This window comes from Malus sylvestris, chromosome 9 (assembly GCF_916048215.2).
Source record: "Malus sylvestris chromosome 9, drMalSylv7.2, whole genome shotgun sequence".
Lineage (NCBI taxonomy): Eukaryota > Viridiplantae > Streptophyta > Magnoliopsida > Rosales > Rosaceae > Malus > Malus sylvestris.
The window spans coordinates 3,210,018-3,237,907 of NC_062268.1; the positions used below are offsets into that span (position 1 = coordinate 3,210,018).

General features: G+C 39.7%; 4 protein-coding genes and 2 long non-coding RNA genes across 14 annotated transcripts; 2 read left to right on the forward strand and 4 right to left on the reverse strand.

Annotated features, from left to right (window-relative positions):
* The first annotated feature begins 6,267 nt into the window (after positions 1–6,267).
* On the forward strand, positions 6,268–8,224 carry LOC126583696 (tubulin alpha-2 chain). Its single transcript, XM_050248195.1, has 4 exons — positions 6,268–6,520; positions 6,612–6,846; positions 6,951–7,321; positions 7,455–8,224. Exons 1-4 carry the CDS (start codon positions 6,428–6,430, stop codon positions 8,106–8,108), a joined length of 1,353 nt encoding a protein of 450 aa, XP_050104152.1. The 5' UTR covers positions 6,268–6,427; the 3' UTR covers positions 8,109–8,224.
* A 69-nt stretch (positions 8,225–8,293) lies between these two features.
* On the reverse strand, positions 8,294–9,746 carry LOC126583697 (uncharacterized). The gene is made up of 2 exons (XM_050248196.1): positions 9,241–9,746; positions 8,294–8,642 (listed from the first exon to the last, which is right to left on the reverse strand). Exon 1 carries the CDS (start codon positions 9,729–9,731, stop codon positions 9,273–9,275), a length of 459 nt encoding a protein of 152 aa, XP_050104153.1. The 5' UTR covers positions 9,732–9,746; the 3' UTR covers positions 8,294–8,642; positions 9,241–9,272.
* A 1,051-nt stretch (positions 9,747–10,797) lies between these two features.
* On the reverse strand, positions 10,798–18,081 carry LOC126583698 (uncharacterized). Of its 9 annotated transcripts, none has more exons than XR_007609806.1 (9): positions 17,938–18,073; positions 17,759–17,857; positions 17,589–17,657; positions 16,809–16,871; positions 12,731–16,125; positions 12,561–12,629; positions 11,800–11,862; positions 11,047–11,116; positions 10,798–10,904 (listed from the first exon to the last, which is right to left on the reverse strand). It is a non-coding gene; the product is annotated as an uncharacterized LOC126583698 (long non-coding RNA). The 9 variants fall into 9 exon arrangements; XR_007609805.1 differs by lacking the exon at positions 10,798–10,904 and having other exon boundaries at positions 10,919–11,116; positions 12,731–15,913; positions 16,056–16,125; XR_007609808.1 differs by lacking the exon at positions 10,798–10,904 and having other exon boundaries at positions 10,919–11,116; positions 12,731–12,829; positions 12,915–16,125.
* Positions 18,082–18,699: 618 nt separating this feature from the next.
* LOC126583699 (40S ribosomal protein S9-2) lies at positions 18,700–20,857 on the reverse strand. The gene is made up of 3 exons (XM_050248198.1): positions 20,694–20,857; positions 19,661–20,042; positions 18,700–19,074 (listed from the first exon to the last, which is right to left on the reverse strand). Exons 1-3 carry the CDS (start codon positions 20,719–20,721, stop codon positions 18,891–18,893), a joined length of 594 nt encoding a protein of 197 aa, XP_050104155.1. The 5' UTR covers positions 20,722–20,857; the 3' UTR covers positions 18,700–18,890.
* A 1,112-nt stretch (positions 20,858–21,969) lies between these two features.
* Positions 21,970–22,599, reverse strand: LOC126583700 (uncharacterized). The gene is made up of 2 exons (XR_007609810.1): positions 22,427–22,599; positions 21,970–22,352 (listed from the first exon to the last, which is right to left on the reverse strand). It is a non-coding gene; the product is annotated as an uncharacterized LOC126583700 (long non-coding RNA).
* Positions 22,600–23,567: 968 nt separating this feature from the next.
* On the forward strand, positions 23,568–27,824 carry LOC126583701 (cullin-3B-like). Its single transcript, XM_050248199.1, has 2 exons — positions 23,568–24,020; positions 25,622–27,824. Exons 1-2 carry the CDS (start codon positions 23,860–23,862, stop codon positions 27,660–27,662), a joined length of 2,202 nt encoding a protein of 733 aa, XP_050104156.1. The 5' UTR covers positions 23,568–23,859; the 3' UTR covers positions 27,663–27,824.
* Positions 27,825–27,890: the final 66 nt, after the last annotated feature.

Genomic DNA, 27,890 nt, shown 5'->3' on the forward strand with positions numbered 1-27,890 from the left:
GAGTTATATAGTATTTAGTATGCAGAGGTGGTAGGGAGCTTTAACTACTGCGGTAGTGAAAATTACTGCAATTGAGGACTCTGGTTAACAGTATTACACTGTGTGTCCTGTTCTGCTCTGCTCGGTACAATTTTTAGAGGGAGGCAGATTGTCTGCCCCCCTTTTACCATGTCTTTTCATTCATTTTTATTTATGCGGTCACGGTTAAAGTACGTTAATATTTTATATTAATTTTTTAACCGTGATCGTACAAATAAGAATGGATGAGAAATGTATGGGAAAAAGAGGGCAGACAATCTGCCTCATTTTCAAAGTTGTGTTTGATATTTAAAATCGATAAAAATAATTTGAGATTATTTACCGTTAATCATTTTGTGAACAATTTTCATTAAATTAAGAGTATTTTTATCAAATCAATCTCAATGTTTGAACATGTGGTTTTCTTAGTTTAACGAAGATTTTTTACAAAATAATTTATGGTAGACAATCTTATGAACGACTTTATTGATTTTAAATCTCATGAATCAAAATAAAAAGTTATACCAATCTTAAAGACCATTTTAAGTAAAAAAACAGCTTGAGAATGTGTCTGGTTATCGTTCTAGGTCTTTTATTTGTTTTTTCATATATGCATATTTTCTAATCTTTATAATCTCTAAAATAAACTTTCAAAAGAAAATAGGAAGCATGATAAACATGAGTTGGTTCAATCATGAACATAACGATAATCCATTCTTTAAAATAAAAACGAACGTTGGTGCCATAGTAGAATTCATGAATTTCTCTATATGTTTGTTAACTGGTGTGTGAAAAATAACACTTTAGGCTCATAAATAAATTTATACCATAATCGTGGAAGCATCCCTTTTGACTTGACATTGCATGTGTTTTGCCGTCCTTTTTCTCCCTTCTTGTTCATATAAATCCCTTTCACTTCACACATTTTTTTTTCCTTGCTAAAGTGATGAGTTGATGAGACTTTATGAGATGCTAGAATTTGTTTAGGAAAAACTAATTTAACTTGACATTGCATGTGTTTTGCCGTCCTTTTACTCCCTTCTTGTTCATATAAATCCCTATCACTTCCCACATTTTTTTTCCTTGCTAAAGTGACGAGTTGACGAGATTTTATGGGATGCTAGAATTTGTGTAGGAAAGTCTAATTTAACTTGACAAATAAGGCGATCCCAAACCAACAAAACTCTCTGTTTTGCGAGGACCAGATAAAAAACGGCTATCGTATTGGGTAGCCATCCCATTGCATAAGCTAAAGAGTTTACATCAAAATCTTATGTGTTTGGAAGGAAACCCTCATCATGAACATGCCCTTGAAATGCATGTTATTGTTATGTGGACAAAGACTTTCCACTCACGTAATATACCACCCAGATCAATTTCTATTTATCTCTCTTAGTGTGAATTGTAAATCACGCAAACATATAGATATAAATTGAGTTTGACAACAATCGATGTAACAAGTAAGTTTTTTTTCTGCATTAGGCGACCCCATAAAAAAAGGGCTATAGTGCATAAAGTATTATTTATTAAGATAAGGATTACATTTACAGGGTATTACATGGACCCATTTTCTTGTGCCCTCCATTATCATGCATTTGGCCTTGGAAATCATGATTAAGTTGGTGGTCTTAAAAATAAAAAAACTAAAATCTTTTGTCTGCTGCAGTAAGGTGGTACAATTGGAGTTGACATCCTAGTCAGATCTCTGTGTCCTGAGTCGACAGATTCATAAATCTTGACCATTCAAAAAAGAAAGAAAGATTCGGACCGTTAAAGAGTTTGAAGTTGTCAATGAGATTAACTAATAGAAGCTACATGATTTAAATTGAATTGTCTGAATTTCTGTTTTGTTAGCTTAGAAGACACAGAAATCCGAAGAGAATCTCAATCCGTACAATTGGATAGTTTCCATGTTAGGAATGGGTGAGTTGGCAAATCCAAGACTCCAACAAAGTGATCAAATAAAAGTGTGAAACTTTAGTTTCCATGAACTATCTGTATCTTCTTTAACACATCTCCATTGTCCATTACCTCAATTAGTATCAAATGTTATGTCAAATGTCACATTTTTGTAGTTATGGTAAGTTACATTTGATAGAGTACTTTTGTATCCCTACCCTAACACGAAAAGACATCCACCCAAAAATCTGCCTATAATTTGGGCTCACCAACAAACATTTTCTTGCTATAAAAAGGGTTTGTATTTGGGTCAACAAAATAAGGGCTCAACCACTTGACACACCCTGAAAAAAATGGGCTCAACCAAAAAGTTCTCGTTGGGTGTGTTTTTTTTTTTTTTTTTTTTTTTTGTAAGCGAAGAAAAATTAAGCGAGATTAGTTTTTTTGCAATAGTCACGTGCGAGTCATATATCCTCCCCCATAGTCACGTGCGAGTCATATATCCTCCCCCGAAGGGTTGATGACCATTACACTCAAAAACTAGCATCTTCTTGGAAAGCTGTTGGCAAAACTTTTCATAAACACAGTTCAATGAAAAGTTACAACTAATCAATGTTGTCGTATATAAAACATCAAACTTTCTTCATAATCTTGATGTTATTTAGGAACTAATGATCTGTCATCCTTCAAAAGACCTAACCCATGAGTGTTTCACTAAATCTCAAAATTGGAATGTTGCTTTTTAATCAATATTTGATCACAATCATTTTTTTCTTCAAATAAAGAAGGATTAGACGAGATTAGCTTTTCGACAATGGTCGAATGTGAGGCACCTACCCTCCCTCAAAGGAATAAGGACCATTACACCCAAAAATCCACCGCCCGTCCCTCCTTGACCAAACTTATTGATAATAAATATAAATAAACAAAAAAGATACAAGTAGAGGGACTATGTCAAGACCCGCAAAGACAAAAACGAACAACGAAAACACCAAATAAGGACAAAACAAAATGTCATGGGCATGGATAGAGGCTACAAAATCTGGAACCCTAGACCACCAGTAATAATCATAACTATCCCCCCCCCCCCCCCCCAAAAAAAAGGTAAATCATATGCGACTGATTTCTTTCTCTATAACTATGTGTACACATAAATCTCATTTGTCGAAGTCGTCAGAGACAATTCTTCAAATCCACCATAATAAACTACAGGACCGCATTAAGAGCCCTATATTATTACATCAAAAGTTATAGTTTGATACATATACAAAAGCTTTTTCTCCTAGGTTTACAATAAGTTACTTATAAATGCATGTCAACTTGTGTTTGACAAGATAAATTGTAAGGAGCTAATCAGTATTCGACTGAATTGACTCTAAAAAGTTAATAAGATTAGTCATTTCATGTGACAGGCAAATAATGTAATTCGTCCCCCCCCTTTAAGCCTACCCCAATGGGTCTAGAAAACTTTAGTTAAGATGTTGGAAGAAGCTATATAAAACTAAAGACATAGCCCCTAAGTGTTCTTAAGCCCTATAAGTTGAAGTGGCTTTGGCCGCAATGTATGTCCTTTTGGGGACACTAGATCCGTTTTGGTGAACTACCCTTGTCCTAGTTTATGTTTTGCTAACCCTAAGCATGTGACATGCTTCTCAAATTAGGGCTTTATTCATATTTTATAGTGCTAATTAAACTTTAAACATCATTAAACATTTTTTATAATTTAATTTTCTGGCCAGCAAGCGAAAGTAGAAGCTGCCTGGAAAATTAGGACCACAACTTGGAGGCAAGAGTGTATAATCTGTATGCTTGGACCACATTTTTGGAGTCTGTGCTAGTTCAGCGGCGCAGAAATTAATTAAGAATAATTAAGTATTTGATTTGATCTGTCACTACTTGGTGTTTTTGGATAAGGATTGTTTGTCCTCCTTGTTCCCGTGCTCTCTCATGTCTTTCTATTTGTGTGGTCACGATTAAGTCACGTCAACATTTTATGTTACTATTTATTTTCGTCTTATTATCTCTATAAAAAAATAATATAAAATATTGACGTAGTTTAACCATGACCACACAAAACAGAAGGGCAAGGGATGGCACGGGAACAAGGAGGGCAGACAATCCTTGTCCGGTGTTTTTTGCTTTAATTTGGTTGATTGCCTCCTTGCAGGCTTTCTTTGTATCCTATTGGCATTTTTGCCCTGATATTGAAGTATTAGTTCTCCAAAAAAAAAATATATATATATATATATAGATGCTCCGGTTAAAAGATTCAACAATGAAAATAAGGTTAAGAGAAAAACGGACAGAAGAAGACCTAAGAGAACTTGGAAATAGACTTTTTAATAAATAAAAATATGGAATATTTTGAGGCTTGGAGCTAATGAAAGACTTGGCGCAAAATTGTGCACACTGACGTTCTAAAATTATAGAACCTATCATATTTAATGAAATAAAACTTGATTGTTGTTGTTGGGCTCTATTTATATGAGCCAGTGAAATGTGATTTGAAGGCACCTTTATGTTCAATATCAAAATGAATACCTGAAAATCATGGAAAAATGAATTGAAATCTCATCGGCACCACACCACACTTTGGGGACCCTCAAATTGTCGCAATCTGAGTTATTATACCTTTAATTTATTTATTTTTATATATTCATACTTTACAATTGAGAAATTTTTGAATCCGACAACGGAATTAGATCAGCTAACGTTACATACCTTGTATCTTTTAATTAGTAGAGTAAGAAACTCAAAGTCGAGGGAGACACATGGAGCAACTGAGTCATTCAGTGCGCATACCTCCGCACAAATAGATGTATATAATCATGCCAAACCCTACATATTTTCCACTCCTATGTTCAAAAAGATGCAATAGGTACATATAGACTCATAGTTACTAAAAGAAGATAAATGCTTGGGATACTCAAGAATGAGTAGAAACTCCTACTCGAAACTTTTTGTTATCGAATCACTTAGTTTTGTGTTTATGATCAGAACCGTTCATATTATGAATCACATTGCAAAAATCATCTCTACAAAACTTGATTAAAACTAATATCGTTTAACCAATATATTGTAGCAAATACATAGACGGTTTGTAATACTTTTACCAATTCCATTCATCTGCTTTTATACAGTTCTATGACTAAACGACTGTACTTGTAATTGATTTTTTTTTAGAGTCGGTCTTTATAATATGAACAGTTTTTATCATAAACACGAAGTTCTATCAATCGGCAACAACGAACAATTTTGAGTAAAAACTCATTTTCGTTAATTCTTTGAGCATCCAAGTATTTTTCTCAAAAGAAAGACAAGCATGGGCTCTCAAAGTTGCAAACTTTCTGTAAAGTTCAAGAGCATGGTTTATGCCAACGCATGTCTGTAAAGTAGATACGAAACTGTTTAGGATTAAACATTGCATGTGTATGAAATAGCAGAAAGATAAGAGATGTGTCAAATGGAAATTGGAATCTAATAATTTTACTTAAGGACTTTTAAACAAGGTGTTAATCATTGTTAGTTGTGGGAGGATGCTCATTTGGCCGCAAAGTGAAGAACAAGCTGAGGTTGGGATGGCGTTACATTTACAAAAGGAAATGCCCATCTTCTTCAAATGATGGTCTCTGGCATGTGTATCTCAGTTGAACTCCATACCGGCTTTTGGTTTTTAGGAGAATCCAAGAAATAGCTAGGCTAGGAGGAATTCACAAATATAAAGTTATATCAATGATGAATCCACTTTTCTCATTATGCATTCTCGAGTAACCCTGAAGTTGGTGTACACTACATAGAATAGAACAATTCATGAAACAATTAAATCAAGATTGACATAGCCAGTGAAGGATCAAACTTCGAGAGTTGTCCTTGTAACCAAAATTCACTAGCGTCATGGCAAATGCCCTTTCCATGGTGGTGTGGGAACCGAATGGAAATGAACTTTTGGGTGACTGTTGTTATGACATTTCCTAATTGCCAAAGGTTCGACCTAAGCCTAGTTTGTGTCATAGCAATCTGGATTGTACGAGAAATTTGAACTCGAATTTAAGGAAGCGGACACACTGCCATGATTAACTAACCTTCTGTCTAAGATTAGGCATTTCGATTATTGAATGGTTCAACATAAATGGGCACAGGAGCCGAAACCCAAATAGCCCATGAGCATGATAGGCCCATTTGTAGCTGGATAACTGAAACTCAAACTAAAACCTGTACAAAGGTGAGCCCAGCCCAATATAACTATTCGATTCTCGCGCTTCACAATTCAAATTTCAAATCCACACCCCCCAAAATATAGAACTAACGGTCATGAATAGCTGGATCCCACCAAAACCTCTCTTCAAAATTTGAACCCACCCGAAATTCTCGGCATCAATGCCGTTATAAATTCCCAAATCTCACCCTTCTCACAAATTCAAATCCTCAAATTTCGAACTCCCTCTCTTTCTCTGCAGATCTCGCCCTCTCCTCTCACGCAAACAAAGATCCCAAAGAAATCAACTGAAAAATGAGAGAGTGCATCTCCATCCACATCGGCCAGGCCGGAATCCAAGTCGGAAACGCCTGCTGGGAGCTCTACTGCCTCGAACACGGCATTCAGGTCTGTTCCCTTACGATTTCTTCCCCAATTTCGTTTCCAGGGTTGTGTTTATCTCTGTCGTAAATTTGATTTGGGAATTTTTTTGTTGCAGCCTGATGGCCAAATGCCGAGTGACAAGACCGTCGGTGGCGGAGACGACGCCTTCAACACTTTCTTCAGCGAAACTGGAGCCGGAAAGCACGTTCCCCGTGCCGTGTTCTTGGATCTTGAGCCTACCGTCATCGATGAGGTCAGGACCGGCACTTACCGCCAGCTATTCCACCCGGAGCAGCTCATCAGCGGCAAGGAAGACGCCGCTAATAACTTCGCCAGAGGCCACTACACAAGTAAGAAACTTTCTCACTACCCCAATTTCAAATTTCAAATACCAAAATACGTAATCATCTTTCCGTTGATTCCCGTTTGATTTATTGTGTTCGTATTTGAACAGTTGGGAAGGAGATTGTGGATCTCTGCCTTGATCGAATCCGAAAGCTTGCCGACAACTGCACTGGTCTTCAAGGGTTCCTGGTGTTCCACGCTGTAGGAGGTGGGACTGGCTCTGGCCTCGGCTCTCTGCTCCTGGAGAGGCTCTCTGTCGATTACGGAAAGAAATCTAAGCTGGGGTTCACAGTCTACCCGTCTCCTCAGGTCTCAACCTCTGTCGTTGAGCCGTACAACAGTGTGCTGTCCACTCACTCCCTCTTGGAGCACACTGATGTGTCGGTTCTCCTCGACAATGAAGCCATCTACGACATCTGCCGCAGGTCTCTTGACATCGAAAGACCCACTTACACCAACCTCAACCGGCTGGTCTCTCAGGTAAAACTGATTGAAACTCTCATTGTGCACTGAAGGTGTTTGATAATTTGCCTGTGTGCACTCTTACTGATTGACAGTTTGTTTCCTGTGGATTTCTTGCTAATGTGGATGAGAAATTGTGTGTTCTGTGCAGGTTATTTCCTCACTCACTGCTTCTCTGCGTTTTGACGGGGCGCTCAATGTGGACGTGACGGAGTTCCAGACCAATTTGGTCCCCTACCCAAGAATCCACTTCATGCTTTCGTCTTATGCACCTGTGATCTCCGCTGAGAAGGCCTACCATGAGCAGCTCTCCGTGGCAGAAATCACCAACAGCGCCTTTGAGCCGGCGTCTATGATGGCTAAATGTGACCCAAGGCACGGGAAGTACATGGCCTGCTGTTTGATGTACAGAGGAGATGTGGTTCCGAAAGATGTCAATGCTGCCGTGGCCACCATCAAGACCAAGAGGACTATTCAATTTGTGGATTGGTGCCCGACTGGGTTCAAGTGCGGCATCAACTACCAGCCTCCTACTGTTGTTCCTGGTGGCGACTTGGCCAAAGTTCAGAGGGCTGTGTGCATGATTTCCAACTCTACTAGTGTTGCCGAAGTGTTTTCGAGGATTGATCACAAGTTTGATCTCATGTACGCCAAGCGTGCTTTCGTGCATTGGTATGTTGGCGAGGGCATGGAGGAAGGAGAGTTTTCTGAGGCTCGGGAGGACTTGGCGGCGCTAGAGAAGGACTATGAGGAAGTTGGGCTTGAGTCTGCTGAAGGTGATGATGGTGAAGATGATGAGTATTAGTTTGTTGTTGGTTTAGGCTAAAAAGCTGTTAATGGGTTCCTGCCAATGGACTCATTGGTTTATTGTTTCTCTTGTTGAAGTTTAGTAGTATTAATGGATGCCTTCTTTTGTCACAACTTGGTCTCGTGGTGATGATATTAGGCTTACTTTAAAGTCCAAATCCTGAAGCACTTTTGCTACAAGTGTTCTTAACAGAAAATCTGAAGATCTAATTAAAGTCCAAATGCTTTTCAAAGTGTTTCCTCTACAATACAACTATAGTCGGAATCACTTTTAATTGTCTGAAATCGCTTTTGGCCCTTCATAAGCGGCTCCCGGGAAAGCGGAGATGTGATTTTTGTTTAACTGTACAGCAACGTTTGCAGATCAATCGATTACAATTTTATCCTAGAAGAAAAAAAAAAATACAAAGATGGAAATTAATTCTAACGCTTCATTTGTCTTCCCGGAATTTTTCATTGCTGCTCTTGACCTGAAAGCTACCTGTTCTTTTTTTTGTTTTTTTTGAACAATGAAAGCTACCTGTTCTTCTTCCTAAATAAAAACAATGAAAAAGCCCATTAAGATCCAAATAAAGAATATGGGCCAGGCCCAATAACAGGCACGGAGCTGAAAGCCTGAAAAGTTACGTTATGAAGACATTTTCGCGCGAATACGAGTGATAAATGGAGGGAAAGCGCAATAGTCGAAGAAAATGAAAGAAAAGGAAAAAGTTTGAAACCGCCGTTTGGATGCCGAGAAAATTTCTTAATCTCACAACAACTAATATTGATCTTAACAGAAATTCAGAACTTTCTTGATCAGATTAGAGGATTTCGAAAAATAATTATTTACTTCTGAAATGAAAATCCACATTTCTGAGAAAGTTAAAAAAACAATCCCGTTTGAGGTCCACGAATTTTCCGAGCATCCAAATAACAGGAATGGTCAAAACCTCAAAAGTTCAAACAAACAATCAAAGCCACATCCAATAATTGCAAATCAAGATTTGAAAACAATCAAGATCGCCAGCGATTCCAGAAATCGGTCAGAATTCATGGTCTCCAATTCTCTCTTACTAACGAAATCAAAGAAACTAACGCAACAAATTAATCGATCAATTTCAGAAAAATAGAGGAAAAAATTAACAAACCTGAACATCATTAGCAGAGTTGTTAGTGCAGATTAACCGTTGATTGTGTTCTTGAGAGGCGAGGAAGGCAAGATTGGCCGGGCGAATAGAACGACGTCAATGCCGTGATAATCTTTTCCAGATGCAGCGGCAGCACCGATCAGAGCCGTACTCTCGCCGAGATGCGAGTCCTCCTCTCTGATCCTCAAGATCTGGCTGTGGAGCACGCACCCCGTCTTCTTCGTCGTCCCCCTCCGCCATCGCCCCACCGACCTCGGCGACTCCATCTCTTCCGACGATCCCGCGCTGTCCTCATCCCGGTCCTCCGTACACGCCTTCTTCTCCTTCGACGATACGGACAGCATGCTCCGCCGGACCTCCTCCGGAATCTCGCTCTGGTTCCGGTTCTCCTCCTCCGGCTTGTAACGCAGTGTCAACATGTTGGTTGAAACGGCTCGGATTGCGCAGTGGCGAGAGCTCTGGCTCGGGATCTGCGTTTTTATAGCCTTCATTGCGGGTGGAAACTTATGGGAGCGCGACACGTGGAGAATGATGAGAGAGAAAAGATGGTGTCCACGTGGTGGACTGATGGGACTTGTGGTTATTATAAACTCCCCGACTCGGAAGCCGCTCTAACGGTTTTTTCAGCTGTAGTCATGTGGATTAGGAGGACGAGGCCGTTCCCCGTTTTGTGAGGAAATCACTTGGTGATTTGGTTTACACTTATCCAAATCCCATTGTGACGGTTTTTTAAATCAAAGAGAAGGTTCGAACATGACAATTAACTTGTAATTTTACTTTAATGTCTTTATTTTTTAGAGCGAGAAGAATTTGACTATATTAGTTAGGTTGCTTAGTTCTATCTTTTTTTCTTGTTCGCACATAAATTATCTAGTAGTTTGGTTGATTATGTCTCACATTGATGTATCATGACATTGAGGAAGCTTGTTATATGGTGACATGCCACGACTATTCATCATTCTGTAGACCAGAAAAACTTACAAAGAAATCTTGTTATTGCATAGCCGCAATAACGAAAAACAAACTTACACCTTCTAGACTCGTAGTACATATCATTGCAACATGACACGTGTTTGATTTAGAACAGTGCCACACAACACCCACACAGAAGATTTTATAGGATAATTAATCACACCAAGAGTCAACATTAGGATTAAGTGGTGTGGACATGGCAGTGGATTAATAGCCAAGTATTTAACTAGGGGGATTTAATGGGACAAGTGGCATGCATGGGATTTGAAGGGTGTTATTGATTCAAATTGAAAACTTTAAGAGCTTATTTGGTAAATTAGTTGGGATAGATTATGATCAATTAAAATAGATTTGAGTCCAGTCTCTTGTTTATTGTGTCAAAATATGAGATGGATAGAACTAGACGTGATGAGTTGTGATCAACATATCCCTACCAATTCAATCTTATCCCAAAGACCCAATCCGTCCAGCCCACCAAACAGGCACTCAAAGCATGGCCACCCAAGACGATTAAAATAGAAACGTGGTCAAGTGTGTAATTGCAATAAGATTACGACCATACTGAACATGGGACACGTAGTGAATTTGATATCTCATGACACGCCCCGATCCCGATGTCCTAGGGACAAAGGGATGGTCACGTGCTGGCCGACACCCGAAGGGTGACGAAAGCCATTTATTGAGTGCAAATGCTGACAACAAGGGATAGATAAGACTTATAAATATAAGAGAATAAAGAATATGTATTTAAAGAACGTGTTCAGAGCACACATCTAATCTAGAACATTAAAAGAATTAATATAAAAATTGAATGAACACAGAAGTGGGTCCTACACCGAGAGGACTCGAAGATACCGATGCGGAAGTGCCTGGATGCCGGGATTGTATGCCTCGATCCTAAATCCTGAAGGGGGCGCAAAACAAACATGAGTGGACCAATTTGATATAAATATAACAAAACAGTTATCAACGTACTAACCCCCAAGTTTTATGAAAACACATATATAATGATAAACATAGGTTTTCCGAAACCTAGCATGCCGTGCAATATCTCAAATCATAACTCATATAATAATCACTAGTGAATGTCCAATATAACACTTCAGGCCCCATGCCGGCTCCCCGTCTCTGAGCAGACAGTCAGAGGAAAATAACCCCCAGGCCCTAGCCAGTCTCCCCGTCCCTGTGCTTAATAGCCAGAGGAAAACACACTTCAGGCCCTATGCCAGCACCTAACCGTCGCCCGGGATGAACCGGAATCTATCCCTACATCCCGTAGCGGAATCAGGACCACTAGGTAAGTACAAAACCATTGAACATATATATATTGAAAGACAACTTCATAGTATAAAGTCATCAATCATCTATACTATAAAGAGGTGTTCGAAACGTGTTCTAAATATCATATCGTCATCCATCAGATATTCTATAAGAACACGGGTTATAGGAAAAATAATAATAATTCAAACTAGCCTCAATAAGCATGTTATCTCATAAAACATTTCATAAAACGTAGTCATCAAATCATGCTTCTCATGTATGCATTTCTATTATTAAAACATGCATTTTTAGAAGGGGTCCACTCACAGTACTTAGCCGTCGAAGAGCCACGCAAACTAACGAACAAGAAAACGTCACCAATAATTGCCCCTAAGCACATAAAGGGTCCAATTAATAAAACTCTATTTTAACAATTGAATTTGGGAAAACAGACGTTGGAAACGGATTCAGAACGTCGAATTACCCTAAGAAGGGTTCCGGACAAAAACCCGAAAAGTCAACCCTAAAGTCAACGTTGACCGGGGTCAACGGTCAAATTAGGTCTAACGGGTTTTAGACTTGAAATCTGGATTAAGGTTTAGGTTTAGGTTAAATAGGATTAGGATCTATTGGGTTTTGGAATTCTAAGGTTTTGGGTTAAAAGGGTTTTGGGTGAAGAAATGTGGTTTGGGCCTAAAGCCCAAACACATACACACCACAAACACACATACACATGCACGGCATGCATATACACACACTTAAACACACACACACAAACTCACACACTCACACAGCACACACACACTAAATATACATACACACACACACGGGTACACACTCACACACCCACACAATCTAAAACACACACACACATGGCCCAAAGGCCTCACAACCAAAAGGGTTGGGCTCAGCAGGGAAGGCCCAAAGGGCTTGGTTTTGGTGGGTCGCCGGACCCAATGGGAGAGAAAGCCGGAATTCGGCCGGAAAATGCACAATCTTTAAACGACCATAACTTTGTCAAAACTCAACAAAATCAAGCGAGACAAAAACGAAAGTTGTAGCCCTTGAAGAGACGAAGAGAATGGTACCTCACACGACGTCTAACTCGCCGTGGTTTGACCGGAAAACTCCTCGAAAGCCGTCGGACTCGCCGGAAACTGGGTAAGATTCAAATGAGTATAACTTCTTCAATACTCAACGAAATTGGGTGAAATAAAAAGGAAAGTTGTAGTTCTCAGCGAGACGAAGAGATTGATACCTTGCATGCCGACCAACTCGCCGTGGTTTGGTCGGAAATTCTCTCGAAAGTCGCCGGAGATGGGTGTGCCTACACCCGAGTTCGTTTTCGTCCTAAAACCTCCAAAAATCACGAATAAAACTCAGTTAAAACCCATTCCAGTAGATTATAGGACGAAAAAGGGAAGGTTTGGAGCTTACCTCACCGGAAAAAAATATAAAAGTTCACCGGAGTTCCTTTTTTCGGTTTTCCTGGGGTTGCAGAATGGGACAGAGGGAGAAAGAATAACGAGATGGTGATGATGATGTTCCTCACGCAGGGAGATGGGTGCGTGCGTGCTGCTGTGCTGCGGTGCAGAGAAGAGAGATGAGGGAGATATGAGAGAGAGAGCCGAGAAGGAGAATGAAAGAAGAGGGCTGAGAGAGATGGAAGAGTGACGGGAATAGGGGACACAAAAACAGAAGGTGGGCCCCTTGGGCACACCAATTAAGAATTAAAAACCATTTTTAAATAAAATGGGGGTGGGGTGTTACAATCTACCCCCTTAAAAGAATTTCGTCCCAAAATTTAAAATCACTTGCTAAACTGAAATACTCGAAAATAGTAAAAAGAATATATGTATAAAGAGAAATCAAGTCAGAGTGGGTGCATCATAGAGAATATACCACACCGTCGCGAGCGGGTTGCAAAATCCTCTATCATGCCTCCAAACTCTTACTTTCTTCCCCATCAGTGTAAAAATAAAAATAAAACATACTTTAATAAGATATAAGGTCGAAAACATATATTGACGTAAGGTCAAAAATAAGTACGTAAAATACTATAGCGTCAAAAATAGATATGTACTAATATATAGGTCGAAAACTCTAGCTGAATTTAAAACTGAAAACAGAAATACTTCCCCCAAAACATTTAAAATGCCAAAAACAAATAACTAAAGTAAAGGAAGTTAAAATACTTACATTGAAAACCAAAACTGAAAAATGAGAGTGGGTCTTGCCCAAGAATTCGAAACGTCACGTACTCCGAGAAAAGATGTGCCTTTGGGTCGAATCCCAAGAATAGCTAATCTGTAACAATTGCCGTAGACGGATCTTCCTGCCCACTTGCTTAACGAACCCAACGAATAAGTTATCGATACAACAGTCGGCCGCCCGTGATATCGATCACACATTTGTTATCTCGATAAGCAAGCAGTAATTTCCTGAGGGTGCACAATTTCACACGCCGAAAATTCGATCCTCCAAATACAAGCTCGCACAACTCCTCTATCAACCAATGTTGCATGTAGCAACTCTCGTACCATGCCACAACAAGTGCCATACTCAAACCGAACAAAATAAGAACTGTCGTTGTAAAACTTTATCCATCACCAAGCATCCTATCCTCATCAGTTCTTCCAAATGTGACCAACTACACCAGTGTTTCACCAGTAAAGAACCCTTTTGAAAATTGTACCTTGGGATTCAAGAGAAGTGGCTACCATGTTAGTAGTAGACCCAAAAGCTTGAACCAAGCAAGCAGAAAACGAGAAGTCATCTTCCTCAACATGCAGTATCTCTTGGGAACTGTTGTAGTGCTTAATCCACCTCTCCATTTTTGCTTAGTTGCATATTTCTAGTCAACCAAGGTCAAAGTTGGTGGAAAGAAGAACGACTCGCAAATGGTCAACCTAAAAACAAAAGAGAGTACACACATTTCGAGAGAAGTGCAAAGATTATCCGATTCTTGCCTCGACCGTTCTGTAGTGCCATTCCAGAATGCACCAAACAGATTCTCTAGGAGTGTTTTAACAACCACGTACTCATCACAATAAGGTTCAGGAGTGAAGCAATCGAAATATCCGTTGAGACGAATAAGAAAGATACGAAGCAGCCTGCGTATGCATGCAGTGACACGATTGGCTACCTTAAAATGATGCCTCTGAGCAAACCAAAGCTCAATGAGTCCAGAGAAGTTTAGAGTAAGGCTCGATCTTCGTACAATGATGAATATGGTAGAATCTCAAGCCATTACACTGGAAATTACAAGGCTAAACAGTTAACGGACAAGAGCACCGGTCAGTTGGGCTACAAGCAAGAGGTTAAGTTTACCTCTACTGAAAAGTACGAGGACAAGGGGCATTTTACCACTGAGTACCAGACTCAGGTGAAATTCAAGGAATTTGTTTATCCAAACAAGTTTGGATCTTCATCATCCAAATCCAACTACCACAACAACAAGAATTGTAACTCCATTTAGGGAAATTGATGGGAATAGCATCTGCTACCGAGGAGTTTCCCAAGAAAAGTAATTAATGTGAATGAAGTCAACACTCGAAGAATTTGATGTGAAGCTGACGGTCAAAGGTTAGTGAACTTGACTTCGTCGTTGGAATAAACAAGAAGGTAATCGATAAAACAATCACAGAGAATTGTTATAAAGATTCACCCAAATTTCTTCAGTGGTAATGAGTCCGAGAACATTGATTTTGCTCCCACCAACTACCACATACTAACCGTCGTCACCACTAGCACTTACTCGCTTCTTCAATCTGCATTTTGAAAGTTTCGAGTAATTTCTAAAGAGATACGACTCTGCCCGCCATTCCTAAGGAACGCATGTTGCAGAGTACAACACCGCTTCAGAACTCCAGTTGGTCTTAGTCAATTCGTACTGCTAAGATTTTTCTGTTTCTCAAGATTTTGATGCAAAGCCGACTCCGCCCGCAAATCCCTAGGGAACGCATGTTGCAGAGTAGCATCGCCATTTCGAATTTACAGTTGGTCTTGACCAGACTTCCTCAATCTGAGATTTCTAAAACCCGTCGTTCCCAAGTAACACCGACTATGCCCGTCATTCCCAGGGAATGCACGTCGTAGAGTATCGATCTGAAGCTGAAAGTCATCGAACAATTCAAACACGTCACTGATGAGGCACAATCCCGACACGAATTCTTGTATATTCAACCAGAATGTGACAATTCAAACAGAGAAAGATTCGCATAGCTGCGCCGAATGGCACCAAATCCAGAAGTCCTGACATCCAAATGATGTCAAAACCGACACACTACTTTAGTAAGAGAAGATCCTAAGTATGCTCTGAACAAACTAGGCTCTGATACCAATCTGACACGCCCCGATCCCGATGTCCTAGGGACAAAGGGATGGTCACGTGCTGGCCGACACCCGAAGGGTGACGAAAGCCATTTATTGAGTGCAAATGCTGACAACAAGGGATAGATAAGACTTATAAATATAAGAGAATAAAGAATATGTATTTAAAGAACGTGTTCAGAGCACACATCTAATCTAGAACATTAAAAGAATTAATATAAAAATTGAATGAACACAGAAGTGGGTCCTACACCGAGAGGACTCGAAGATACCGATGCGGAAGTGCCTGGATGCCGGGATTGTATGCCTCGATCCTAAATCCTGAAGGGGGCGCAAAACAAACATGAGTGGACCAATTTGATATAAATATAACAAAACAGTTATCAACGTACTAACCCCCAAGTTTTATGAAAACACATATATAATGATAAACATAGGTTTTCCGAAACCTAGCATGCCGTGCAATATCTCAAATCATAACTCATATAATAATCACTAGTGAATGTCCAACATAACACTTCAGGCCCCATGCCGGCTCCCCGTCTCTGAGCAGACAGTCAGAGGAAAATAACCCCCAGGCCCTAGCCAGTCTCCCCGTCCCTGTGCTTAATAGCCAGAGGAAAACACACTTCAGGCCCTATGCCAGCACCTAACCGTCGCCCGGGATGAACCGGAATCTATCCCTACATCCCGTAGCGGAATCAGGACCACTAGGTAAGTACAAAACCATTGAACATATATATATTGAAAGACAACTTCATAGTATAAAGTCATCAATCATCTATACTATAAAGAGGTGTTCGAAACGTGTTCTAAATATCATATCGTCATCCATCAGATATTCTATAAGAACACGGGTTATAGGAAAAATAATAATAATTCAAACTAGCCTCAATAAGCATGTTATCTCATAAAACATTTCATAAAACGTAGTCATCAAATCATGCTTCTCATGTATGCATTTCTATTATTAAAACATGCATTTTTAGAAGGGGTCCACTCACAGTACTTAGCCGTCGAAGAGCCACGCAAACTAACGAACAAGAAAACGTCACCAATAATTGCCCCTAAGCACATAAAGGGTCCAATTAATAAAACTCTATTTTAACAATTGAATTTGGGAAAACAGACGTTGGAAACGGATTCAGAACGTCGAATTACCCTAAGAAGGGTTCCGGACAAAAACCCGAAAAGTCAACCCTAAAGTCAACGTTGATCGGGGTCAACGGTCAAATTAGGTCTAACGGGTTTTAGACTTGAAATCTGGATTAAGGTTTAGGTTTAGGTTAAATAGGATTAGGATCTATTGGGTTTTGGAATTCTAAGGTTTTGGGTTAAAAGGGTTTTGGGTGAAGAAATGTGGTTTGGGCCTAAAGCCCAAACACATACACACCACAAACACACATACACATGCACGGCATGCACATGCATGCATGGCATGCATATACACACACTTAAACACACACACACAAACTCACACACTCACACAGCACACACACACTAAATATACATACACACACACACGGGTACACACTCACACACCCACACAATCTAAAACACACACACACATGGCCCAAAGGCCTCACAACCAAAAGGGTTGGGCTCAGCAGGGAAGGCCCAAAGGGCTTGGTTTTGGTGGGTCGCCGGACCCAATGGGAGAGAAAGCCGGAATTCGGCCGGAAAATGCACAATCTTTAAACGACCATAACTTTGTCAAAACTCAACGAAATCAAGCGAGACAAAAACGAAAGTTGTAGCCCTTGAAGAGACGAAGAGAATGGTACCTCACACGACGTCTAACTCGCCGTGGTTTGACCGGAAAACTCCTCGAAAGCCGTCGGACTCGCCGGAAACTGGGTAAGATTCAAATGAGTATAACTTCTTCAATACTCAACGAAATTGGGTGAAATAAAAAGGAAAGTTGTAGTTCTCAGCGAGACGAAGAGATTGATACCTTGCATGCCGACCAACTCGCCGTGGTTTGGTCGGAAATTCTTTCGAAAGTCGCCGGAGATGGGTGTGCCTACACCCGAGTTCGTTTTCGTCCTAAAACCTCCAAAAATCACGAATAAAACTCAGTTAAAACCCATTCCAGTAGATTATAGGGCGAAAAAGGGAAGGTTTGGAGCTTACCTCACCGGAAAAAAATATAAAAGTTCACCGGAGTTCCTTTTTTCGGTTTTCCTGGGGTTGCAGAATGGGACAGAGGGAGAGAGAATAACGAGATGGTGATGATGATGTTCCTCACGCAGGGAGATGGGTGCGTGCGTGCTGCTGTGCTGCGGTGCAGAGAAGAGAGATGAGGGAGATATGAGAGAGAGAGCCGAGAAGGAGAATGAAAGAAGAGGGCTGAGAGAGATGGAAGAGTGACGGGAATAGGGGACACAAAAACAGAAGGTGGGCCCCTTGGGCACACCAATTAAGAATTAAAAACCATTTTTAAATAAAATGGGGGTGGGGTGTTACATCTCAAATGCAAACCGTGATACCTTTGGATTCTGAATACATGCACGAGAGAGATGGAAACCCGACTCCATACCTACAAACGCCATCTCTCACCATATTGATCGACATCAATAACGTGGTTAGATTTAGATTGTATATTTTGATTTCATGTGTTAGTAAACGTATTACTGGTTCTAATTGATCGGATCCCCGATGATATAGTAAACGACTGAAACTCAAGAATTCGAACGAGGGAAATAATTTACACATCCGTTTATCCTTTTCTACAACAACACAACACAACAAAACCTTTTCCTACTAAGAGGGATCGAGACCCGTTTACACACCCGGTTATCCAAGTAAATTTATGACCCTTGAATAGAACGAAACTAAAAAGAATCAAGAGACAAAAATAAAACGTAAAAAGACTCAAAAGAAAGTGCCCAAAGCTTCCGCAAGGTAACGCAAAATTCATTACTTAAAAGAGTATTTAAAGCAAAAAATTTGAGTTCTAGTCGCAACAAAGCAAGAAACGCTTAGTAACATCCACTACAATACGGACTGTAAAGTCGGCAAAAGAAACTAACGATAAAATTACGGCTCATGATATCAAAACGGTTCTAAATTGAGAGGCCTCCACTTCATTCTTCTTCCTCTTCGTCGCCATCACCACCAGCAGCCTTCTTGGCAGCGGCCTTCTGGTTCCTTCTCTTCACTCTTCCAGGGCGCCCACCTCCGAGGGGACTGGTGAGAGAGAAGTCAATGTGCTTCTGGGAGTCGACCCTCACCATGAAAGATGGGATGTTGACCAACTGCCTTCCCACCCTGACAATGAAACAAGGATATTGTACATTAAACACTACAAGCTTTGACATCAAACTTATAACACCACATACAAGGCATTTCTTAAGCAGGTTCCATGATAACATAGCACTGTAAAACCAAGATGGTTAAAGCAGATAAAATAAAAAAATCCCACAAGTCCCACCCTCCAACTCTGCATCCCAAAAAGTAGATAGATAAAGAATGTTCGTTTCACTATGCTTAATCCGAAGATACCAACCATACCAATAACAAAAGCGTGGTATGAATGATGTGCGTTCACAATAACATCAGAAAAACAGTAGACACAAGCAGTTAACCCACTTATTCACGAAAATTAACCTCATAAACCCGCACAAATGACCAGACAAGAAGGAATAACCAAGAGAGTGGTTAGGATATGTGAAGGTTAATTAACAAAAGACGGGACAATCCTTAGCAAATCAAAACAACTTGAAACTAAATTAAGAAACAAGAAGATCAACCATGACAGTACAGAAATTGTTACCTTATTAAATTCACCTGCCAAGTATAGATATGTAACAAACAGATAACACAAACAACATGTTTTGAGCAACAATGTTTATACCTGATGTGCCTTTGCCTGATGAGAACTCTGGCGTGGTGGATGGACTTGGCCATACCACTTTTGAACACAAGGGTTTGAAGACGACGCTCCAAAAAGTTCTCCACAGTCAGAGCCAACACATAATCGAGCTTGTTCTGGCTCTCATCCAGAAGCCCATATCTGTTCATCCTGCGAAGAAGAGCCTCACCCTCAAAGATACGGCGAGGATTTTTCTCATCCAGGGTAAGGAGTTCCCTGGCAGCATTACGGATACGGCTCAGAGAATACTGAACCCTCCACAGTTCCCTCTTTGCGCGGAGTCCATATTCCCCAACCAGCTTCAGCTCAGCATCCAAACGTTCTTTCTCATAAGGACGACGTGGCTTCTTGAAAGTCTTCCCATCTGACATCACACATCAAAATGCATACACATTTCAATACAAGTTTTCATTCACCAATATCAAATTGGCAAGAACAAAATCATAATTCGACCCCTTGCATTTCATTACTCAATAGTAAACAGCTTCGTAATTCATGGATTAATAACAACGATAAAAACGTAATCTTTAAGCACCCACCTACGAATTTTTACTAAACTCCAACTCTTTTGGGGCTTCTTTCTTTCTAATCGAAAAACGGCTTCAGCAGAAATAGTTTACAACAAGATTTCTCAATACAAATTCTTCAAACAAAACAAGATTGTGCTACACCCAGCATAAACAAAGGCAGCATGATTATCCTATGAGAATCCCCTAACATCAAAAGGCCAAAAAAATAAAACTGAATAAAAACAGATTAAAGACACATTTGGGTGCAACCGATTCAGTAAAAAGTAGCTAATCAACGAAATCAAAGTCAAATGCTGATTAACACAAATGGGTAACTCAAAAAACTGGTCAAACTTTAAGGGAATACATGATAAACACAGAAAAACTAATCAATTATAAAAATTAGAACAGAAAGCAATCAAAATTAACAAACACAGATAAAAAGGGTCGATCGAAACCCTAACAGCTGCATAGAAATAAGATAGAGAGGGAGATGAGAGGCTTACAGTTGCGGTAATGGACGACGTGCACCATGGCTAGGTAGCCCTAGGTCAGATCAAGAAAGGAGAGCGAGGGAGAGAGGGAGAGAGGGAGGCTCGCGCGGCCGAGTTCTGAGATATAAGAGGACGACGCAAATGGCACGTTGTTTCGCTTTATAGGCAAACCCTAAATTGGCTAAACCCTAACGGCACGAGCGTAATGACATGTTTGCCACTGTGTTGGTGATGGGCTTCTGCGTAAAAAGCCCTTTACCTTTGGATTGGACTTTGCCCTTTTCGGGCATGAGCAGCCAATTTTGGGCTGCCTACAGTCCAACTGGTCCAACTGAAGTTCGTTATTTAGGTATCGTTTGGTATGCAGACGGGACGAGACGAAACAGAATGAGATAGGACGGGACGGAATGGAGAGGGAGCAAAGATGTCCTCTGATGTGAAATGAGTCGTTCCAGGGAATAGCGTGGGACGAAAATTCATCCAAAATTCGTCCAAAATTCGTCCCGTGGAATAGCGTGTTCCACCCGTTTTAGGCACACCAAACGTGGGACGGAACGCCTCGTCCCACTCCGTTCTGTCCTGTCCCATGTACCAAACGGTATCTTAGGGATTTAGTGGGTGTTGGTTACAGTCTGAAATCTAAAAATCATTTCGTTTTAATTAAAATTTTAAAACAAATTGGTTATCAAACGCAGTAGTTTTTATTTTCTGTATCTTGTGTGTATATTTTCTATATCTTGTGTGTACGCACCTTTAAAATCTTGTAGTCGTATGAAATGAAAGGAAATAATTGTATATTAAAAAGTATAAGTGAAAACAAAAAATTTATTACTTCATGCGACTTACTAAAATCGCTAAGCTAACACTCTTAATAATTATTTAAAAACATATGAACGCACATTGGATCCAAATTCTATTTTCTAAATTGTTAAATGCAAAACAATCAAATTTGATTGTAGTAACAAACTAGCAATCCAGTCACTATTGAATGTGTGGGTTTATTGTATTAACAAACTATACCAACCTAAAACGAACCAAAATTGGTCGAATTGGTTTTGTTTGGTCACTTTGGACGGTTCTACCCAATTTTTGTCCGCACCTAACCATGCTCACGGTCGACACAAATTTTTTTTTTCTTTTTTTTTTTTGAATAATACTCGATAGATTCATTCCAGTGCAAATAAAAAGATCCGAATTACAGAGTTTTACGTCGATTACAAAACAGCTTCTTCAAAAAATAAATCTGAGATGAGTTGTACACTTTACCCATACACTAGCATCTCTGCACGCAGTATTGTATTAGTTGTTTTATTTCTCATACAGATTTTTACTTTGTTCATGAACGTGAAATGTATTATGATTTGATATATTTATATATATATAAAACAGAAATGAGATGCTCTGCAAAATCATAATCTCATCAATCTTTCTTCAACTCAAGCAACTGGAACTATCTAGCCTGGCCCATACTCTAATGTTGAACATCTCAACCCGAAATGGCACGCACCCATAATTATGTACTCACTCCTCTAACCGCATCAACTCTCCCATTCACGCAGCCATTGAACACATGATCCGCCACCTGCTCGAACGACGCCAATGCAATCACACTCTTCTCCATTTTCCTCGCTCCAAATCGTGTCAATCGAAGCACTTCCCAGCGGATCTGCACTGTAAAACCCAAATAATAGGAGTTTATCAAGAGACCAAATAAGACGATGTTAGAGGGGGATTTGGTGGCCGACCTGCAAATTGTAGTATTTTGTTGATCCTAATTCATGGTTTTCCCCAGAAGCACCAAATTGAAAGGTGGATGAAGAAGAAGGCAAAAAATCAATGATTTGAGGGAGCGGTCTGTGCGGTTGAGATTTTATCCCTTTTGTATCAACAGTGGGACTGAGTAACCGGTTGAAGTCCTCTGAACGTGTGGTGGTAGGCTGCAGTTTCCATCGTGCAAACTCTGCAACCGCTAGAGTTCGATGGGTAGTTTCCATTGTGCAAACTCTGGAACGAATCTAGGATAATTTCATGGAATTTTAACGAAAAGCTTCTGGTACTTTTTATTTTAACGAAAAATTACATTTTTACACTAAAAAGTCAATCTTAATACTATTCATTTTACCCTTTATTTTGTCCTTATCATTAAAATTCAAAGTTTTCAAACCCTTTTAATTAGTTTTCCTTAATTTCAATTATTTTTTTTTTATGGAAAGAAAGAATGTAAATAGTATTATAAATAATCGAAGGGTCACAATTGTTTAGCAAGTCTAGGTCCTATTTATCTAATGGTTGTAAACTATCATTCTTCATATGCATGCACACATACATTGTCCGCAGCCAAATATCTACAAACTGTGTATTACGATTTAGACCTATCATATTTGCGTATATTACAATTATACCGTATTCTATTAGGATATTTTGGTTCTTTTTTTATTCTGAAATGAGGGCATTTTAGGGGTATAAAATACTTCACCAAATTGAGGTTCTCACTTTTTATATATATATATATATATAGATAGATACGTTACAACTGACAAAAGTTGGATTCTCAAAATTACTCATCCATTTGCAGTACCAGACCGAAGGGTAGGTGGGGGTTGAAGGTCTTTTTAAATAAATTGTCTCGAATTGTCCAATAAAAAATTCAAGAGCACCAATTTATTTAAACGAAAATTAATGAAAATGATTTGAAAATTTTAAGTTTTAATGATAAGTATAAAATAAAAGGTATAATAAATAGTACCAAGATTGATTTTTTAATGTAAAAATATGATTTTTCGTTAAACTAAATAGTATCATAAGTTTTTAAATTTTAGTTAAAGTTTCATTTATTTAAAAATAAATAAATAATTTTTTTTTTGAACAGATAAATAAATAAAGCGGTGGGCATATCTCTCTGTCCCTCGTCTCCGTTACCATTATCCCCAAATTTCCCCGTTATTTGCTCTGATTCATCTCCCCTTTTCCAATCCGAAACCCTAATTTCTTCAACCATCTCGAAACCCCTTCGACTCCAAAATCCATTTATCGCATGCTCTGATTCGTTTTCCCTTCTCCCCAATTCGGGTCAACAGCTAGGGTTTTCTCGCAGTACCCGAACCGTCTAATCTCAATCGGGTTTCTAGGGTCCGGAATCGGAGGTTTTAGGGTTTTAAGCTGAGTTGAGTTCGAGAAGATGAGTGCTCAGAAGAAGAGGAACTTCCAAATTGAGGCCTTCAAGCATCGGGTCGTGGTTGATCCCAAGTACGCTGAGAAGACGTGGAAGATCCTGGAGCATGCGATTCATGAAATTTACAATCACAACGCTAGCGGGCTTAGCTTCGAGGAGCTCTACAGGTTTGCTACTTGTTTTTACGATTAACGCAAGTGGATATGCAAAAATATGTTTGAATTATGATCTAGTTTTTGGGTGATGAAAATATTGATGCTTTGTTAGGAGGTGATAATTTGTTTTGGGTATGCTGGATTTGGTTGGGTAACTTCATTTCTGAACACTATTAGTTGAGGTTTGATTAATTTGTGAGATTGAGCTTTCAGTTTGATCATCTTACTCTTTAGTTGCTTTCGGGTGTATGGCTGCTTTTTCCCTTTTGTTATTTTTCGTGATCTATTTTCTTTCCTTTAGGTCTAAAATTCTAAATACTTGTATAAGGAGTGGGTTGATAACCCACAGCGGAGGGCATTCCACCTAGTAAAGCGGATACTTCCCTATTATTATTTTGAATTGTTTGCAAGTGCCTTACGGTCGGTGAGAGCTTACCGTGGGTAGTTATGGTTGGAAAATGAGTGATTCTAAGATATCGAAAGAGTTGGAATATCTTAGGTGGTGTAGGCATATTTGGTTCTGAAGTTAAGTGTCACGATGGTTCTAGGATGTATTAGCAGTTCATCATGAGGTTATAGGATATCATTGTATTATTTCTTTTTTATGTTGCTTATATGTGGCTAGTGGCTATATTAAGAAGTGGAATATCTTAGGGAGTGTAGGCATATTTGGTTCCGAAGTTAATTGTCACGATGGTTCTAGGATATATTTTCAGTTGATCATGAGGTTCTACGATATCATTGTATAATCTCGTAAGTCTTATCTATGCTGCTTATATCTGTTCTACTTGAGCATTTGTGCTGATTTATGCTAGAGAGTGTTAGAACATCCCCTTGCAGTGCATTTCATGGTGATCTCCCACAGATTTTATGTTCACAACACTTTAATGCTCATTCCGTTATTGACCTGGGACCTGGGTGAATTCCCCATCAATTTCTGTTTATCCTTTTTCTTCTCCTTGTTTCAAACGGTTTTGTAGTTCAAAATATTGGAATGATCCTAAACTGTGTATCGGTTAGGAAAAAATTGAGCATTTGTGCTGATTTATGCTAGAGAGTGTTAGAACATCCCCTTGCAGTGCATTTCATGGTGATCTCCCACAGATTTTATGTTCACAACACTTTAATGCTCATTCCGTTATTGACCTGGGACCTGGGTGAATTCCCCATCAATTTCTGTTTATCCTTTTTCTTCTCCTTGTTTCAAACGGTTTTGTAGTTCAAAATATTGGAATGATCCTAAACTGTGTATCGGTTAGGAAAAAATTGAATCTTATTTTCCACCACATTTTTTAAAGCATATAGTTTTGTGCCTTGACTTGATTTGGCTCTATGGAAAAATTTGAATCTTATTTTCCACCCCATTTTTTAAGATTATAATTTTGTGCCTTGACTTGATGTGGCTATATTAATAAGCTTTGCTGAGTAAGAGAGTAATTCATGGAAGACAGAGGGCTCTCTCTCTCTCTCTCTCTCTCTAGCATTTTCAATTTGTTATGTTTCATTTTGCCATATAACTTGGAAGTGCATTTCATTCTTATGTTATAGCTACTGTTTGTTTCACATCGTGAAACTTTATACTTCTGATGCTTAAGATTATGGCATGAATTCAGGAATGCTTACAATATGGTGCTGCACAAATTTGGAGAGAAACTCTACTCTGGTCTGGTGACAACCATGACTTATCATCTAAAAGAAATATCTAAGTCAATTGAAGCTGCGCAGGGTGAGTTGTTTTTGGAAGAGCTGAACCGGAAGTGGGCAGAGCATAACAAAGCGTTGCAGATGATTCGAGACATATTGATGTACATGGACAGGACTTTCATCCCGAGCACCCACAAAACCCCTGTTCATGAGCTTGGGTTAAACCTGTGGAGGGATGTTGTTATCCACGCTACCAAAACCCAGTCAAGGCTGTTGGATACACTTCTTGAGCTTGTGCATAGAGAAAGGAGTGGTGAAGTAATTAACAGAGGCTTGATGAGGAATATTATAAAAATGTTAATGGATTTAGGTTCTACTGTTTACCAAGACGACTTTGAGAAGCATTTTCTTGAGGTTTCAGCTGATTTTTACCGCTGTGAGTCTCAGGAGTTCATAGAGTCATGTGATTGTGGGAACTATTTAAAGAAGGCTGAGAGACGCTTAATGGAAGAAATGGAGAGAGTCTCCCAGTATTTGGATGCTAGAAGTGAAGCTAAGATAACTAATGTGGTGGAGAAGGAGATGATTGAAAGTCACATGAACAGACTAGTTCATATGGAGAGCTCAGGTTTAGTTAATATGCTTGTGGATGACAAATATGACGACTTGGGAAGAATGTATAGCTTGTTTCGCAGGGTTCAGAATGGACTTGTAATAGTACGAGATGTCATGACCGCTTACATCCGGGATACTGGTAAGCAGCTAGTTACTGACCCAGAAAGGTTAAGGGATCCTGTAGATTTTGTGCAGCGTCTCCTGGATTTGAAGGATAAATATGACAAAGTTATCAGCTCAGCGTTTAACAATGACAAAACATTCCAAAATGCTCTAAATTCCTCTTTTGAATACTTCATTAATTTGAATGCCCGGTCCCCAGAGTTCATATCTCTGTTTGTGGATGACAAGCTTCGGAAAGGACTAAGAGGGGTTAGTGAGGAGGATGTAGAGGTTGTACTGGACAAGGTCATGATGCTTTTCCGTTATCTTCATGAGAAAGATGTCTTTGAAAAGTATTACAAGCAACACTTGGCAAAGAGGCTTCTTTCTGGGAAGACTGTTTCTGATGATGCGGAAAGAAGTCTGATTGTTAAGCTCAAAACAGAGTGCGGATATCAGTTTACTTCTAAATTGGAGGGTATGTTCACTGATATGAAGACCTCTCAGGATACAATGCATGGATTCTACTCAACTGTCGGAGCTCTGTTAGGCGACAGCCCAACGCTAACTGTCCAGGTCCTCACCACAGGTTCATGGCCTACTCAACCAAGTGCCAGCTGCAACCTTCCAGCAGAAATTGTGTGGGTATGTGAGAAGTTCAAGAGTTACTATCTTGGGACCCATACTGGTCGGAGATTGTCCTGGCAAACTAATATGGGCACAGCTGATTTGAAATCAACCTTTGGAAAGGGCCAGAAGCATGAGCTGAATGTTTCCACATATCAGATGTGTGTACTGATGCTATTCAACGACGCTGACCGGTTGACGTATAAGAAAATTGAGCAGGCTACAGAGATACCAGCCGTTGACTTGAAGAGGTGCCTGCAATCTCTGGCCTGTGTCAAGGGGAAGAATGTTCTTCGGAAGGAGCCAATGAGCAAGGACATAGTTGAGGAGGATGTCTTCTTCTTTAATGACAAGTTCACAAGCAAGTACTTCAAGGTAAAGATAGGTACTGTGGTTGCACAAAGGGAGTCTGAACCAGAAAATCAAGAAACCCGACAGAGAGTAGAGGAGGACAGGAAGCCCCAGATTGAAGCAGCAATTGTGAGGATCATGAAGTCAAGGCGGGTCCTGGATCACAATAACATTGTCGCGGAGGTGACGAAACAGCTGCAGGCGCGATTCTTGCCCAACCCTGTTGTAATAAAGAAACGAATCGAGTCCCTCATTGAGCGGGAGTTTTTGGAGAGGGATAAAACGGATCGAAAATTGTACAGGTACCTTGCTTGAAAAGAAAAACTATGGTTGGTTTCTTTTCTTATTTATTTGTGGCGTTCGGCACAAGCCTGTATAATTTATCCTACGTTTGGTCAGCCGGAATATTGTTCTTGGATCATTACGGGCTGTTGGTGGGTTCCGATGAAGTTAAATTCATGCATCTTTGTTGCTTAATCTTTCCTCATGTTTATTCAACTTTACTTTTCTGAATGGGATGATGGAACTGTGTTGGAAGCAATC

What these genes read in the sequence shown, in the direction of transcription:
- LOC126583696 (XM_050248195.1), top strand. Translation starts at nt 6,428, where the DNA reads ATGAGAGAGTGCATCTCCATCCACATCGGCCAGGCCGGAATCCAAGTC. An exon ending in GCCTCGAACACGGCATTCAG is followed by an intron (nt 6,521 to 6,611) that starts GTCTGTTCCCTT and finishes TTTTTGTTGCAG; the next exon opens with CCTGATGGCCAAATGCCGAG. An exon ending in CGCCAGAGGCCACTACACAA is followed by an intron (nt 6,847 to 6,950) that starts GTAAGAAACTTT and finishes GTATTTGAACAG; the next exon opens with TTGGGAAGGAGATTGTGGAT.
- LOC126583697 (XM_050248196.1), bottom strand. Translation starts at nt 9,731, where the DNA reads ATGAAGGCTATAAAAACGCAGATCCCGAGCCAGAGCTCTCGCCACTGC.
- LOC126583699 (XM_050248198.1), bottom strand. Translation starts at nt 20,721, where the DNA reads ATGGTGCACGTCGTCCATTACCGCAACT. An exon ending in CGTCGTCCATTACCGCAACT is followed by an intron (nt 20,043 to 20,693) that starts GTAAGCCTCTCA and finishes GTGTGATGTCAG; the next exon opens with ATGGGAAGACTTTCAAGAAG. An exon ending in ATCAGGCAAAGGCACATCAG is followed by an intron (nt 19,075 to 19,660) that starts GTATAAACATTG and finishes TTTCATTGTCAG; the next exon opens with GGTGGGAAGGCAGTTGGTCA.
- LOC126583701 (XM_050248199.1), top strand. Translation starts at nt 23,860, where the DNA reads ATGAGTGCTCAGAAGAAGAGGAACTTCCAAATTGAGGCCTTCAAGCAT. An exon ending in AGCTTCGAGGAGCTCTACAG is followed by an intron (nt 24,021 to 25,621) that starts GTTTGCTACTTG and finishes GCATGAATTCAG; the next exon opens with GAATGCTTACAATATGGTGC.